Genomic DNA, 13740 nt, shown 5'->3' on the forward strand with positions numbered 1-13740 from the left:
TGTGAGATGTTTGTGGGATTTTGAGGAGACTTGAAGAATTTTGTGGTATTTTTCTTGAATTTTGTGGCAATTTGTGGACATTTTGTGGGATGTGGCTGGAGTTTGGTCGAGTTTTGAGAAGATTGAAGGAATTTTCTAGAGTTTTCCTGGAATTTTGAGGATTTCTCTTGAATTTTGTGCGATTTGGAGGAGACTTGAAGAATTTTGAGGGAATTTTCTTAGATTTTGTGGACATTTGTGGAGATTTTGTGGGATGGTGCAGGAATTTGGTTGTGTTTTGAGAAGATTTAGGGAATTTTGTGGGATTTTTCTGGAATGTTGTGGAAATTCTCTAGAATATTTTGTGAAATTGAGGAGATTTTGTGGGATGTTTGTGGGATGTTTGTGGAATTTAGAGGAGACTTGAAGAATTTTGTGGGATTTTTCCTAGATTTTGTGGAAATTGGAGATTTTGTGGGATGTTGCTGGAGTTTGGTCGGGTTTTGAGAAGATTGAAGGAATTTGGTAACATTTTCCTGGAATTTTGAGGATTTCTCTTCAATTTCTTGGAGTTTGGAGGAGACTTGAAGAATTTTGAGAGAATTTTCCTAGATTTTGTGGAAATTTGTCGGGATTTTGTGGGATGTCTTTGGAATTTTGTAATGCTTTGAGAAGATTTCGGGATTTTTGTGGCATTTTTCTGCAATTTTGTGGAATTTCTCTAGAATTTTCTGTGATATTGAGGAGATTTTGTGGGATGTTTCTGGAATTTTGTGGGATTTTTGTGGGATTTGGAGGAGACTTGAGGCATTTTAAGGGATTTTTTTTAGATTTTGTGGAAATTGGTGGAGATTTTGTGAGATGTTGCAGGAATTTGGTTGGGTTTTGAGAAAATTTAGGGAATTGTGTGGGGCTTTTCTAGAATATTTTGGGATTTGTTGGAGACCTGAAGAATTTTGATGGAATTTTTGTAGCTTTTGTGGAAATGTGTGGAGATTTTTTGAGATGTCTGTGGAATTTTGTAATGTTTTGAGAAGATTGAGGGAATTGTGTGGGATTTTTTTCTGGAATTTTGAGGGGTTTTCAAGAATTTTGTGGGAGTTTTCTTGAAGTTTGTGGAAATTTGTTGAGATTTTTGTGAGATGGTTCTGGAATTTTGTGGGATATTGAGGAAATTTAATGAATTTTGAGGGATTTTTCTTGAATTTTGTGAACATTTGTGGAGATTTTTTGTGATGTTGCAGGAATTTGGTAGAAATTTGAGAAGATTGAGGGAATTGTGTGGGGCTTTTCAGAATTTTGTATGATTTGGAGGAGACTTGAAGAATTTTGAGGGAATTTCCTTAGGTTTTTTGGAAATTTGTGGAGGTTTTGTGAGATGTCTCTAGAATTTTGTAATGTTTCCAGAAGATTTAGGGAATTTTGTGGCATTTTTCTGGAATTTTGTGGAATTTCTCTAGAATTTTCTTTGATTTTGAGAAGATTCTGGGGGATGTTTCTGGAATTTTGTGGGATTTTTGTGGGATTTGGAGGAGAGTTGGAGGATTGTGAGGGATTTTTCCTGGATTTTGTGGAAATTGGTGGAGATTTTGTGAGATGTTGCAGGAATTTGGTTGGGTTTTGAAAAAATTTTAGGGCATTTTGTGGGTTTTTTCTTTAATTTTGTGGGAATTTGTGGAGATTTTATCAAATGTTTCTGGAATTTGGTTGGGTTTTGAGAAGTTTCAGGGAATTTTTTGGTATTTTTCTGCAATTTCCTGGGATTTTTCTTGAATTTTGTGGATGTTGAGAAAACGTGAAGAATTTTGTGGTGTTTCACTGGATTTTTTTCTGGAATATTTCTGGAGTTTTTTAAAATGAGAGTAGATTTTTGGGATATTTTTGGAATTTAGTGGAATTTTGTGTAATTGCATCAGATTTTTCTGTAATTTCTGGGGGTTTTGTGGAATTTTGTGAATTTGTTAAAGAATTTTGTGGGATATTTAAAAGCTTTAGGGATTTTTGTGGGATATTTCTATAATTTTGTGAGATAATTCTGGAATTTTCAGGATTTTGAGTCTGGTGAATTTGGTGGTATTTTTCTGGAATTTTGTGGGAATTTCAGTAGGTTTTGTGTGATTTTTGTGGATTTTTGTGGAGTTTTTCTGGAATTTTGTAGGATTTTGGGAACATTTGGGGCAATTTTTATGAAGATTTTGATAAAAAAGCTGGGGAAAAAAGTGTTAAAACTGCTGAAATTTCAATAAACAAAGGAGAAAAGCAAAATCATCCCAAGGGACCTAAACTGCGCGCTAAATCCGCATGGTTTGGCCTAACATCAGCCAAATGGGGTGTCATGGGGTAGCTTTACCTTTAAGACAGCTTAGTAAGAGCGGAAGTTGAAGCTGCTGGTGGCTGATGGGAGTTTTTCCTCCTGACCAATTATCGGTCATTTCCAAGAATTGACAGCAGATCTGACTATTAAAAAGTGAATTCAACTTGTAAACACCCCCTTAAGAAGTACAGACAGAATTCTCTTATTCTCTTTGGTTTCCGGCTTCTGAGGAGGTAACAAGGCTCTGTCTCGGCCTCCTCCCCCCCTCTCCAGGCCGACAAGGCCGCGGGGTGGAGGAGAGGAGGGGGAAAAGAAGCAGCGCTCATCAGCCAAGCTTGGTTTTCAGTTTTAGCTGCTAGACTGAAACTTAACACCATGAACTCTTGCAGTTTTCCTAAAGCTTTTAATTCTTTTACTACCTGGATAAACATACAGATTACTCCTTTTCTCAGAAAAACAGAGAGAGACAATCAACATAGAGAAGACAGCATAGAACCACCAAAAACAGTGAAGAAAAGAGTTAAGTTTAAATAAGAAAGAGAGAATAAGGAGATGCTTTACAGCTGAAATATCTTTCTATTAAAGCTATGGAGATGGACAGTAATAGTATAAAAAGACTCCTTTAATTCATGATAAGAGTATTAGGAGGAATGAGATATTCAAAGTGTAACTTTTGAGCAGAAGAGAGAGGGAGTACTTGTGATACTGTGAGTTGCTGGAGTTGAGTTGAGTGAAGATTTTGAAGCTTTGGGGGGCAAAGAGAAAACTGTTTTCCAGGAAGGCTCACAGAGACAAATAAAGAAGACTTCTGCCTTTGAATAACTTATCCTTAAAAATAAAATTCCTAAACTCTGTGACCCATACACACCTTGGAGATGTGAAATGGGAGGAGAAGATCTAATGACAGATTTCCGAGCAGCTGGCATTAGAGAAATAGAAAACTATGATGAAAAATAGTTTTCTTGTGAGAAACTCTGTAAGCTAACAGAAAGAGACTTCTGTTTCTCTACAAAGACTGATGAAAAGACTGTAGCAAGAATTAAGACTGTTTTTCACCACTAGAGTCCTAAAGTTATTTGTCTCTATGTTGTCATGTGTACAGAGAAATAGTTAAGATGTAGAAGATAAGGGAGTTTTCTGAAAGTTTATTCTGGTACTCTTATTCTTGTAGTTTGTTAATAAACTGTCTTTATTCCCTTTAAGTTTTTAGCCTGTTTTGCTCTTGTTCTAATCCATATCTCACAACAAGAAATAAGTAATTTTTTAGTTACTGGTTTAAAACCACGACAGAGGTATAAACTTCAATTATACACACACACACACACACACACACACACACACACACACACACTGCTTTTTGCTTCCCTATATGGGTAAAAAGACCAAATCTGCTCAGGAGGCACTCTTTCAGTTTAAAATTCTGACTGTCTCTTTGCTACACCAAGCACTCAAAATTCACACACACAACAACAACAAAAACATTCCCGCCCTTTTGCACTAAGAGATCATTTGTGAAATTCTGCAGACAGAGCCCTCAAGTGAGCATGGGGTGCTTTTCACCTCGGCGTGTGCAGTTTGTGGGAAATTCGAGTTGCCCCCCTTGCTTTCTAGACACCGCTCACTCTCTTGGGAGTGTTGGGCTGGGTGCGGCTGGAGCAAAACATCTTTCCCCTAATACAGACTGCACAACAAACCTGCAGCCCCTTCTGTCTGTCAGAAATCCTGTCCATGACTCCAGTTTAAATGTCACGATTCGCTAACGCCAGTGGGAGTCGCGAGAAGTTTCTTTGATCTCAGAGTGCAAAAAGGACACAAGGGATTTCAGTTTAAATCACAACAACAATAATGTACATTTATTTTAGCGATAACGAGGGCTATGCGATAGAGGAGAGTGCGGGACAGAGAGAGATAAAGAAAACAAAGTAAAGAAAGAGAGGAGAGGAGGTTATAGCTACCAACAGACAAGATGGGGTCACTGGGATCTTTTTCTGTGGCGAGATCTCACCAAAATCAATTCAGCCTTATGTAATTCTTCCCCAAAGTGACCTTGTTTCCAATGTGCTAATAAGCACCCCAAAGGAGAAGTACCTGCTATGAGAGCATTGCTGCCCAAAACCCCTTTAAGCTTCTCCATGTCACAACTACAATACACCACAAATGCCGAACCTGCAACGCTTTCGCAGTCGTCTGACGGACGGCGCCCAGGCAATCCCAACAGGAATTCCTTTAGCCCAACCAAGCGCAGCTTTTGCTGCGTCTTATTGGCAGGCACCCAAACCAAAGTGAAAGCACCTTACCTCTTCTCCTGGGGACACTGTGAGCAGCGCAGACGGTCGCGGCCGATGGGCTCCCCGAGAATCCCTCGGTGCCGGCTGGAGCAGGATCGGGTCGCGAGCTCGCTCAGCAGCACTCACAAGGTCCCATCTGGGTCACCAAAATGTTAGAGTTCAGGAACACACATCATCACACAATGATTATATGCAGGTGCTTTATTGAAGAGCTCTGGGTGTCAGGGGTACACAGACCCAAATCTGACCCATCTTGCTTTTGAGCTGAACATGTTTTATACTCTATCGTTATACAACTTAGATATTAATTATTAAACTTACATTGTTCTATTGTATGCATTGTTTTTACCCAAGCATGGATTTCTCGTGATCCCACCTCAGCCCCCTAACATTGTTCCTCATGTTCTTTAAACAATAATTATATCTAATCACATCTAACAATTCTATCATTTATCATATATTGATTACACAGGTGCAGTTTCACATGATCTTTAGCAAGCACAAGGCCTAACATTTCCAGGGCCTACTTTTCCCAGGGCTTGTCAAGCCTAACTTTCTTTCTGAGTTCCCGAATTTCCTAAGATTTTAAAGCATCTTACGATCACCTCCAGACACAAAGAGTCTTGCCTGAACAGTCAGAGAGCTACATCTATTTTTAATTTTAATTTTTATCAATTTTTCCAGAGCCTGCTGGCTGTGTTCAATGTTTTCTCCCTATTTCCTCCCTAGTGCACATTCTCCAGAAACTCTGCTTTTACATCCTTTTGCATTGATTAAAGTTACCTGCAATGACGAGTCAATCCAAACCCTGGGAAAACTTGAACATAAATGTGTACCTAGGCAAAATATTTACCTCCCACATCTGAAGCCATGAGCTGCCAAGTACTGTCCCCACTGTCATACCCTGTCCCCTGGAGCTCTGCTGATGCCATTTCAAAAGGGTTGCCAATGAAAACAAGTTTGAATACTTTCGTAGTTTCCACATTGGCATTCAAATCCTTGACTAGAAAAATCACAAGTCAAGATTTCTAGGATTCTTCCATACCAAAGCTGTCATTCTCACCCTGGATTTTAGAGTGTCTGAACAGTCAGACAAGGTTTTAGTTTTAGACTCTACAAAGTCCCTGCTGTTCGGCGATCCCATTCCATCAGCATATAGTCCTGATGATTCCTTTAGGCAGGAGCAGCAAAGGCAAGAATGAGCCAAACAAGCTGTTCCTGTGTTCTCATGTCCTGCACAGCAGTAACTGGGAATTCAAGAATGGATTCAGGAGGCAATGGGTGCACAGGGAGCCACCAAGACTTTGGGATGCTGAAATGGACCAGCCTGGTGCCTGTGCCCGGGCTGCACCGCGCTGAGCTCCAACTGGACAATCTAACAATGGTTGAATGGACACACCATGGGCCACTGGAGACTCCTACTCCTAGTTCTGTGAGCTACACTATTCACCTGTCATTCACCAGATGATTTTTTCATCTCTGCTTGAAATCTAGGAGAGGAAAAGGTTAACATGGAAAAGTGTTCTCCCAATTCTAGTGACACCTGTGCCTGCACACCACCTGTGCCCATTGCAGGGTGCTTGGAGACTGGATGATGTTGATGATACTTTGCAACACCAAGTGCTCAGGGATTCTGGGATTGCCCAAGTGGAGAGCAAAACTGAGCCGTGTAAGTCCCTGCTTTTTTTCAGTGCATCCTGCTTCTTCCTTTGTTCCAAGCAAGTCCAGGATTTGGTTTCATGTGTCTTTAAGGTGCCTGGACAGAACAGAAGGAGGGCAGCTGCAGCAAAGGGCTCCTGCCCCATCAGACTCTCTCTCTCTCTCTCTCTCTCTTTCTCAGGATGGTGCCAATGCCTCTGCCTTGGGACACCTGAGTGTGGAAGGCGAGCTCGCCCTCAAGCACGGCCATCCAAGTCAGTCACAGGCACAGGCTGCAGCTGAAGCTGGCAAGTGTTGCTGTGAGGCTGCAAGTGAAGAGAAAGCCATTGTGGCCAACTCTGCTGAAGCCTTTTGCCAAAGCAAAGGCAATTGTGCCCACAGCCTCCCCCTGTTTGGCACCCGGCTGCTGCGGACGCCTCAGTGCGCAGGTGCCGACGTTGGGGCTGCTGCTGTTCCTGGGCACACTCTGCTGCTGTTTCTGTGGGCTCCAGAGCCGCTTGGGCAGCAGCCACTGGGCAGCCCTGCCGGAGGAGACATCGCCACCCTCCCCATGGTGACAGCAGCTCTGTGGGCCCTGAGCTCTGTGTCAGGGGGGCCTCGGTCACAGCAGCGTGGCCTGGGCAGCCGCGAGGGCCCGGGCTGGCCACCAGCCCTGCCTCTGCCCACTGCCCCTTCCTGGAGGCACCCAGTGGCCATGGCCTGGCAGCACCCCCTGCCCTCCATGTCCCCAGTTAGTTCAGCCTGGGCACCTTGGGCTGTCCCCACCCTCCCGCTGGGGTGGTGTCCCAGCCTCCAGGCCTTCTGCTGCAGGCCTGGGGGACATTTTGGGGAAGCACCAGAGCAGCTGGGTGTCAGGGACCAGGCGGCTGCATGGGGGCTGCTTATGGCCTCTGACACCCAATTCCTCAGGGCTTCCCACCACCCCGGCTCCTCCAGGGCCTTCTGTCCCCTTGGAACCTCCTGCCACCCACTCCCTCACACATCCCCCTCGTGCCTTCCCACTGCCTTGTCCCGTCTGGGCCTCCGCAGCCCCTCATCCCTTCACGGCCTCCCAGCACCCCGTGCCCTCAGGGGCTCCCCCAGCCTGGCCCGGCAGCAGCGCCGCAGCCCCACAGGAGCTCCAGCAGCTCCTCAGCCATCACGGCACCAACACACGGGCAGCAAGACACAGATGGCGCTTCCTGCCTGCCACAGGGCTTGTGGCTTCAGCATAACCACCAAAGGCCAAGGGGCTTCTGGCCATTTCCCCTGCACCACTGCATGCCCCGGAAGGTTGCTGAACACAAGAACCCTTTTCCCTCTCTTCCCCTATGCCCCACACACCCTGGGCAGCAAAAGAAAGGTCTTGGGACTCTTGTGGTTTATAACATATCCTATATTATTTACATACTAGATGGAAACGAAACGAAGAAAAGAACAATCTCTATGAAAAAAAATAACAGATGGCCCATGTGGCCCCAGAAGATAGAGCCTCTCAGCCCTAACATATCCTATATTATTTACATAGTAAAAAGAAGAGAAAAAAGGAAAATAACAACCCTTATGAAATAAAAAAATCCTGGCTGGCCCATGTGGCCCCAGAAGACAGAGCCTCTCAGGTCAGCTCTGAGTACACCTCCAGCAGTGCAGCCAGCCCAGGCCTGACAGACGAGGCCGTGTCCTCCATGCCCTGAGGATTTGGTCTTCCATCCTCTGGAGAATGGAGTAACGGGCACTCTGGATGGCCCGGAGGACATACAGCGTTTCAAGTGCCAGGTCTGACACGGCACCGCTTCTGTCCTCCGTCAGGCGTTCGAGGGCTGCAAGAGAGACGAACAGAGCCACGGTCAGGTCCCAGAGCTGTGGGGGCCCAGCGAGAGCTCCCTGCCAGGGCCATGCCAGCCGGCTCTTGCCTTGGCCAGGAGGGAGCAGGGACCAAGGGGGTCAGCCCGAAGCTGCTGGCCACAAATGCCCCACGTGGCCCTGAAATCTCGCTGTGCTCTGCCCACGCCGCCCCTCATCGGGACAGGGAGCAGAACCCTCCACAGCCTGGCCAGGGCTTGCAGCTGCCCCCGACAGCCAACACTGTCAGCCCGCTGTCCTGGCTCACCTCTGCACAACACCTGGAGCTCTGCGTGCTGCCCCCTCAGCTGCTCCCCGGCCATCCCTGAGAACACAGAGCCTGTCAGGGTCCCAGCAGCACAGTTCCCTGCCAGCGGCGCTGCCAGCCCTGTGGCCACACGGCCTCCTGCCCCGGCAGGGCTCAGCCCGGGCCCTTGCCGCATCCTGACTCAGCCCAAGGGCACGGCTGCCAGAGGCCGGCAGCAGCAGCCCCGAGGACAGCCGGGGCTCCAGGGCGCCGGGCCCGGGTGCCGCTGCCGGGGCAGCAGCCGGGGCTGGGGCCGAGCTGCGGCGGGGCGGGGAGGGAGCCCGGGCTCGGGACTCACCGATGACCCTGATGGCCGCCGCTCGCAGGGTCTCCTGTGGGTCCTGCAGGTACTGCAGGGCCCGGCGCAGGTGCTGGGCCAAGGGGATCCTGTGGTCGGCCAGCTGGAGAGAGCGGCAGGAGGGAAGGGTTGGCGTGGGCTCTGTCCCTCGGCCGGGCGCTGCAGCCTGCGGCCAGCCCCGGCCTCCCGTGCCCGGCCAGCTTTGAGGCTGAGAGCCTGAGAGCCTGAGAGCCGCTGGCGCCGGGCTCTGGAGGGGGCAGAGGGCCGGCTGCTGCCCGGGGAGCCGCGATGCCGGCCCGGCCCGCAGCCCCGCTGGGCCGGGGCTCCATCGGCACCCGGCTCGGGGCCACAAGGGGCTGGAGAAGACGCCGTGCGGCCCCCGGCTGCAGCAGGGGACACGGGCACAGCTGCCAGCCCCACACACTGAGCACCGGGGCCAGGGGGCTTCTCTAGCCTGAGGCTGGCACTTCCAGGCTGTCCTTACCACGAGCCTGGCAAACTTCCACAGCTTCTCCTTCCTCACAGCTTTTTCCAGGTCTGGCCTCTTCAGAAAGCCAGCCGCGCGAAGGAGCGTTGTCCGAGAGGCCTGGGGAGCAGCAGAGAGCCGCAAATGGCCCCACAAGGCAGGGCACAGGAGTGTCCCAGTGCCAAGGGCTGGAGGAGGCTGCAGCCTGCAAGCCTGCGTCAGGGCAGGAGGCAGCTGAGCCCCCTGCCAAGGTGCAGCAGCAGCCCAGGAGTCCTCACCTCTGCCACATGCCGATTCTCATCTTGGCAGTGGAAAAAGAGTGGGAGCAGGCTCTGGTACACTCGTTCCTTCAGGGGCTTTCTTCCTTCTTCTTCTGCTGAAGACATCACTCTTCGAAGGAGAAACATGGAGAGCAGCTGCACCTGGCTATCAGGCTGTATGAAAGGAAGGAAGGAAAAATGACCTCATCATTGGCTTCTTGTGGCCCACATTGGCGTAGGCCTGCAAATGCACAGGGCACAAAGTGTCCGGGCAGCAGGCAGTGGCCGTGGCTGGGGCACAGAGCCTTACATTGTCCAGGAGTTTCAGGAGCGGCTCAGCCAGCTGCAGGGCCCTGCGCCAGGATATTGGGGTGTCTTCATCCAGGAAAATATGGCTCAGGAGAGCAATGCTCATCCTGGCCACGTCACTGTCCAAGTCCCACAGGAGGTGCACTAGTCTTCCTGTCAGGCTCTGAATTCTTTCGGCCTGTGCAGAACACAAGTGTGTGAAAGCCCGGGCAGCTGCCGCAGGGTCCAGAGGCCAAAGGCCTGTCCCAAAGCACTCGGGCAGCTGAAGCAGGAGGCAGGAGAGCTGCGAGGAGCTGCCTCAGCGCCCAAGGCAAAGGCCAGCCAAGGCCAAGTGACAGCATTGCCCAGCCTCATGCTGCCCACACGGCTTCAGCTGCTGCCCCCTTCTCACCATGGAGGGATGGTCCTTTAGCAGGAGGAGAACCCTGAGCACCTGGTGATGCATCTCTCTGGAGTTGTACCACAGGTACTTATACAAGATCTCCATTAGGCTGTCACCACAGTCACTCAAGTCCAGGCAATCTAGGAGCTGAAAGGCACGGGGCAGTGAGAGGGGAGCCGGCCGGCAGGAGCCTGGAAGTGCGCAGGGCTGGGCCCAGGCAGCAGCACAGGGCGCAGGTGCTGTCCCAGGCAGCTGTGGCTATGCCAGGGGACAGGGCTGGCAGGGAGCTGAGCGAGGTAGTGCTGGCCATCAGGCTCACCTCCACAAGGAATGCCATGGCAGAGACATCCCAGTGTGGCAACGGTTTGCTGAGCACCTCAAGCAGGTAGCTTAAGATGCTTTTGCACAAGTGGACGGATGCACGGCGCATTAACCTGGAAGGCAGAAAATGGCAGAAAGAGTCTCAGCAAGGGTGCGAAAAGCCTCTCCCAAAACTGATGGACACAGTTGTCATATTTCCCCAGCACTCTGTGAGGGGATTTGGGCCCTTGAGATGTGGCTGCTCCTGGGCACCCTCCTCTCACAGCCTTTTGCAGTCTCCTTGGCCATCCCTCGGTGACGAGGTCCTCAGGCCCATGGCCACGGGGACTGTGGGGGGCATCCCGGGCAGGAGGCACAAATGTCAGAGGCAGTGGGGAGAAGGGGGGCTCACCTGGCCAGCAGACCCACGGCATAGTGGTGGGTGTCAGCACAGAGCAGCATGTCCCAGCCACGCTTGCGTTCCATTACCACCACCACATGCTCCAAGTGGAGACTGCAGAGCAGGGCCTTCAGGGTCTGCACTGCAAACCTGTGTGCACAGCAAAGCCCAGGTGACGCTGGGAGCGCTGGCTCCGAGGCTGGGGAAGTGGCAGGTACAGGAGGACAGGCATGGAGCACCTGTTGGGGCTGGTGGAGAGGCCGTGTTGCTCCTGGCATTCCTTCCAGAAGGTATGGACGTCCTCTGTCATATACAAAGTACTGAAGTACGTTTGGAAGAGCAGATGCACAAAGAGGCGGGGGAAATAGACTGTCAGGATCTGTGGGCAACAGGGCCCCTGGAGGATCTTCCACATCACCAGAGTTGCCTGCAGAGGACAAAGCAGCCCGAGACAGCGCTCAGTGCCGGGGCGTCCGTGTGGCAGGGCCTGAGCGTGGCAGGGAGAGGCCGGGGCAGACGCAGGGGGAGCAGCGGGCCTGGTGGCCCTGAAGCTGCCCCTAGGCCAGGTTTGTGGCCAGTGTCTGAAGCAGGGAGATGCAGTGGGGGAAGGAGGCAACAGAGCTGCTGGAGAGGCAGCCGGCCTTGCAGTGAGCAAAGGCCAGCTCCAGAAACTCACAGTCAGGGAAAAGACAGCCGTCTTGTCCCCATCAGAGGTGCCCAGGTTTTTCTGCGGCCAGCTCCCCACCACATTGACGAGGAGCGGTGTCACTTCCTCTGAAATCCAGGGTGAGAGCAAGATGGTCGTCCACATGGCCATAGCAGCTCTGTGGGGTCAGACACAGCACCGTGGGCTGGGCGGCAGCGGGGAGCTGAGCTGGCCGCCAGCTCTGCCTGTGCCCACTGGCCCTGAGCGGCAGCAGCAGCCAGGCAGCCCAGCCCTGTGGGGACAGGCCCCTGAGGGGCAGGCTGGCAGCACGGCAGCGGGCTCGGGGGCCGACTTTGTAGCAGGGCTGGCAAAGGGAGCAGCCAGAGGGCCCTGCAAGTCTGTGTTGCTCACAGCCCTGGGCCGGGCTGTACAGGGTGATGGGCTGGGGAGCCCTGAGGCCTCGGGGCAGCTGGGCCCCATACCTGTCACACGTTAGGGCCACCCGCAGGAGAGTGATGGCCACATCATCAGGCTCTGCCTCGGCCACTTGCATCAGGGCCCAGTCCATCTTGTGCTCAGCAGCCTCATTGGCCATGAGCCACTGGTGGATGTACCTCACCACGCCGAGCACCTGGAGAAGGCACAGGGAAACTTGGAATGCTAGCAGAGGGAGTCAGCAATGTGCCCAGCTTCTTCCCCAGACAAGTGCTTCTCTTCCAGCACGCTGCCATGGCCTCAAAAGCTTCAAGTGAGCAACAGGCGTGGCTTGGGAAAGCCAAGCAATTGCTGGAGGATCAAAGGCTGGCCACAGGCTGCTTACTTGCTCTGGATTGAAAAGAGCCGTCTCTACAAGCAGATCCAGCTGGGCAGCGCTGCTCTGTTCTACCAAGACCTCTGAGGATGCTTTGACCTCAGTGTCCATAGGTCTGGTGTCTTCCTTGCCAATTCTCTTGATGTATTGGTAAAGAAACTGTAGGAGAAGGGCAGGAAGGCAGGGAAGTTGCATGGAGTACTCCAAGTGCGGTGCTGGGCTGAGCAGTGCCAGCAGGCCCAGCGCAGGTGGGGATGGCTGCAGGTACCTGCGCTGCTCTGCGGAAGCGGCCACGGGCGGTGTCCTGCTCTTGTGTGCCGTCCATGGCTGCATCTGGCAAAGAGCAGCCAGAGCTGAGGGGCTGCGGGAGAGGCCGGAGAGCACAGCCCAGCCCTGCGTTCCCCAGGCAGGGACAGTCCCGGGATGCCCCAGGGGATGCAGCATGGCCACTGCTGCGGGGGCAGCCCCAGCCCCTTTTTTGTGCTATCCATGGGTGTGTCTCCACAGGACAGTGTGGGATGGGATGAGATGGGATGCAATGGGATGGGATGGGGCCAAGATGGCCACAGGCACCAGCCCTGTGGCCCAGCTCTGCCACTCACCCTCCTCCAGCGGCTGCAACTGCTGCACCTCTTCGGTCTCTGGTGCTGGGGCAGCTCCAGGGCCTTCTTCCTCTTCCTCCTCCTCCTCATCCACCCAGGTCAGCTTGGGCACTCTTGGGGGTCACTGCTCCATATCTTCTTCCAGACTCTCCCATCCTTTCCATAGGAACAGCACCAGGGGATGGCATGGCATGGAATGGGATGGGGCCAAGCTGGCAACAGGCACTAGCCCTAAGGCCGAGCTCTGCAACTCACCCTCCTGTGGTGCCTGGAACTCCTGCACCTCTTCAGACTCCTGTGCCAGGACAGCTCCACGGACGCCTTCTTCCTCCTCCGCAAGCCAGGCCAACTTGGGCACTCTTGGGGGTCACTGCTCCATGGCAGTGACTGGATTTCTGGCTACTTGCAGGAGAGATGGCTCGGAAAAGCTCGGAGTCAGCAAGTCCTGCAGTCGTGCCTGGAAGGCACCTGCAAGACTCAAGTCCTGGCAAGACTGCAAGACAGCAAGTCCTGCACTTGGGTCTTGAGGGCTCCTTCCACAAGGACAGGAGGCTCCTGGTCACGGATTGTGGTCTGGCCTCAGGGGCAGAGAGTCCAGGGATTTTAGATGCCTCAGAGAGGAACCTCTGTGCATGAATGAAATGTTGCAGGTCCTGACACCGCTCCGGGCGCTCCAGCACCATCACGGTGGCGTTGGGGAGCTCAAACCACTCCAGCAGCTGCACCACATTGGGGAAGCCTGTGGACACCTTGTCCAGCAGCACGATCTCCAGAGGTGTGCTGGTGCTGTTGGGCTGCGGGAGGAGCATGGTGCCGTCAATGGGGCTGAGGCCGTGCCAGGGCTCGGGAAGCTCTCAGCCAGCCCGGGATGCTCTGCACCCTCCACTGGCCCCATTCC

At 52.0% G+C, this 13740-nt stretch overlaps 1 protein-coding gene across 2 annotated transcripts in view; it reads right to left on the bottom strand.

The window, feature by feature from the left end:
- Window positions 1-7597: 7597 nt before the first annotated feature.
- LOC147646716 (maestro heat-like repeat-containing protein family member 7) overlaps window positions 7598-13740 on the bottom strand; it is a 34017-nt gene continuing 27874 nt past the window's right edge. Inside the window, exons 2-17 of one of the 2 annotated variants that reach the window (XM_086873040.1) lie at window positions 13098-13636; window positions 12843-12998; window positions 12509-12573; window positions 12250-12399; window positions 11912-12060; window positions 11460-11607; window positions 11023-11210; window positions 10796-10933; window positions 10403-10517; window positions 10093-10230; window positions 9703-9879; window positions 9411-9566; window positions 9151-9252; window positions 8667-8769; window positions 8330-8386; window positions 7598-8039 (exon numbers count right to left, since the gene is read on the bottom strand). In XM_086873040.1, the coding sequence (XP_086729166.1) occupies window positions 7840-8039; window positions 8330-8386; window positions 8667-8769; window positions 9151-9252; window positions 9411-9566; window positions 9703-9879; window positions 10093-10230; window positions 10403-10517; window positions 10796-10933; window positions 11023-11210; window positions 11460-11607; window positions 11912-12060; window positions 12250-12399; window positions 12509-12565 (1878 nt within the window). In that variant the 5' untranslated portion in view covers window positions 12566-12573; window positions 12843-12998; window positions 13098-13636 and the 3' untranslated portion in view covers window positions 7598-7839. The remainder of the gene's footprint in view (window positions 8040-8329; window positions 8387-8666; window positions 8770-9150; window positions 9253-9410; window positions 9567-9702; window positions 9880-10092; window positions 10231-10402; window positions 10518-10795; window positions 10934-11022; window positions 11211-11459; window positions 11608-11911; window positions 12061-12249; window positions 12400-12508; window positions 12574-12842; window positions 12999-13097; window positions 13637-13740) is intronic. The other variant, XM_086873039.1, reaches the window with a different exon arrangement.

Source organism: Cyanistes caeruleus, unplaced genomic scaffold (assembly GCF_971803275.1).
Source record: "Cyanistes caeruleus unplaced genomic scaffold, bCyaCae1.hap1.1 HAP1_SCAFFOLD_81, whole genome shotgun sequence".
In the NCBI taxonomy this organism is placed as follows: domain Eukaryota; kingdom Metazoa; phylum Chordata; class Aves; order Passeriformes; family Paridae; genus Cyanistes; species Cyanistes caeruleus.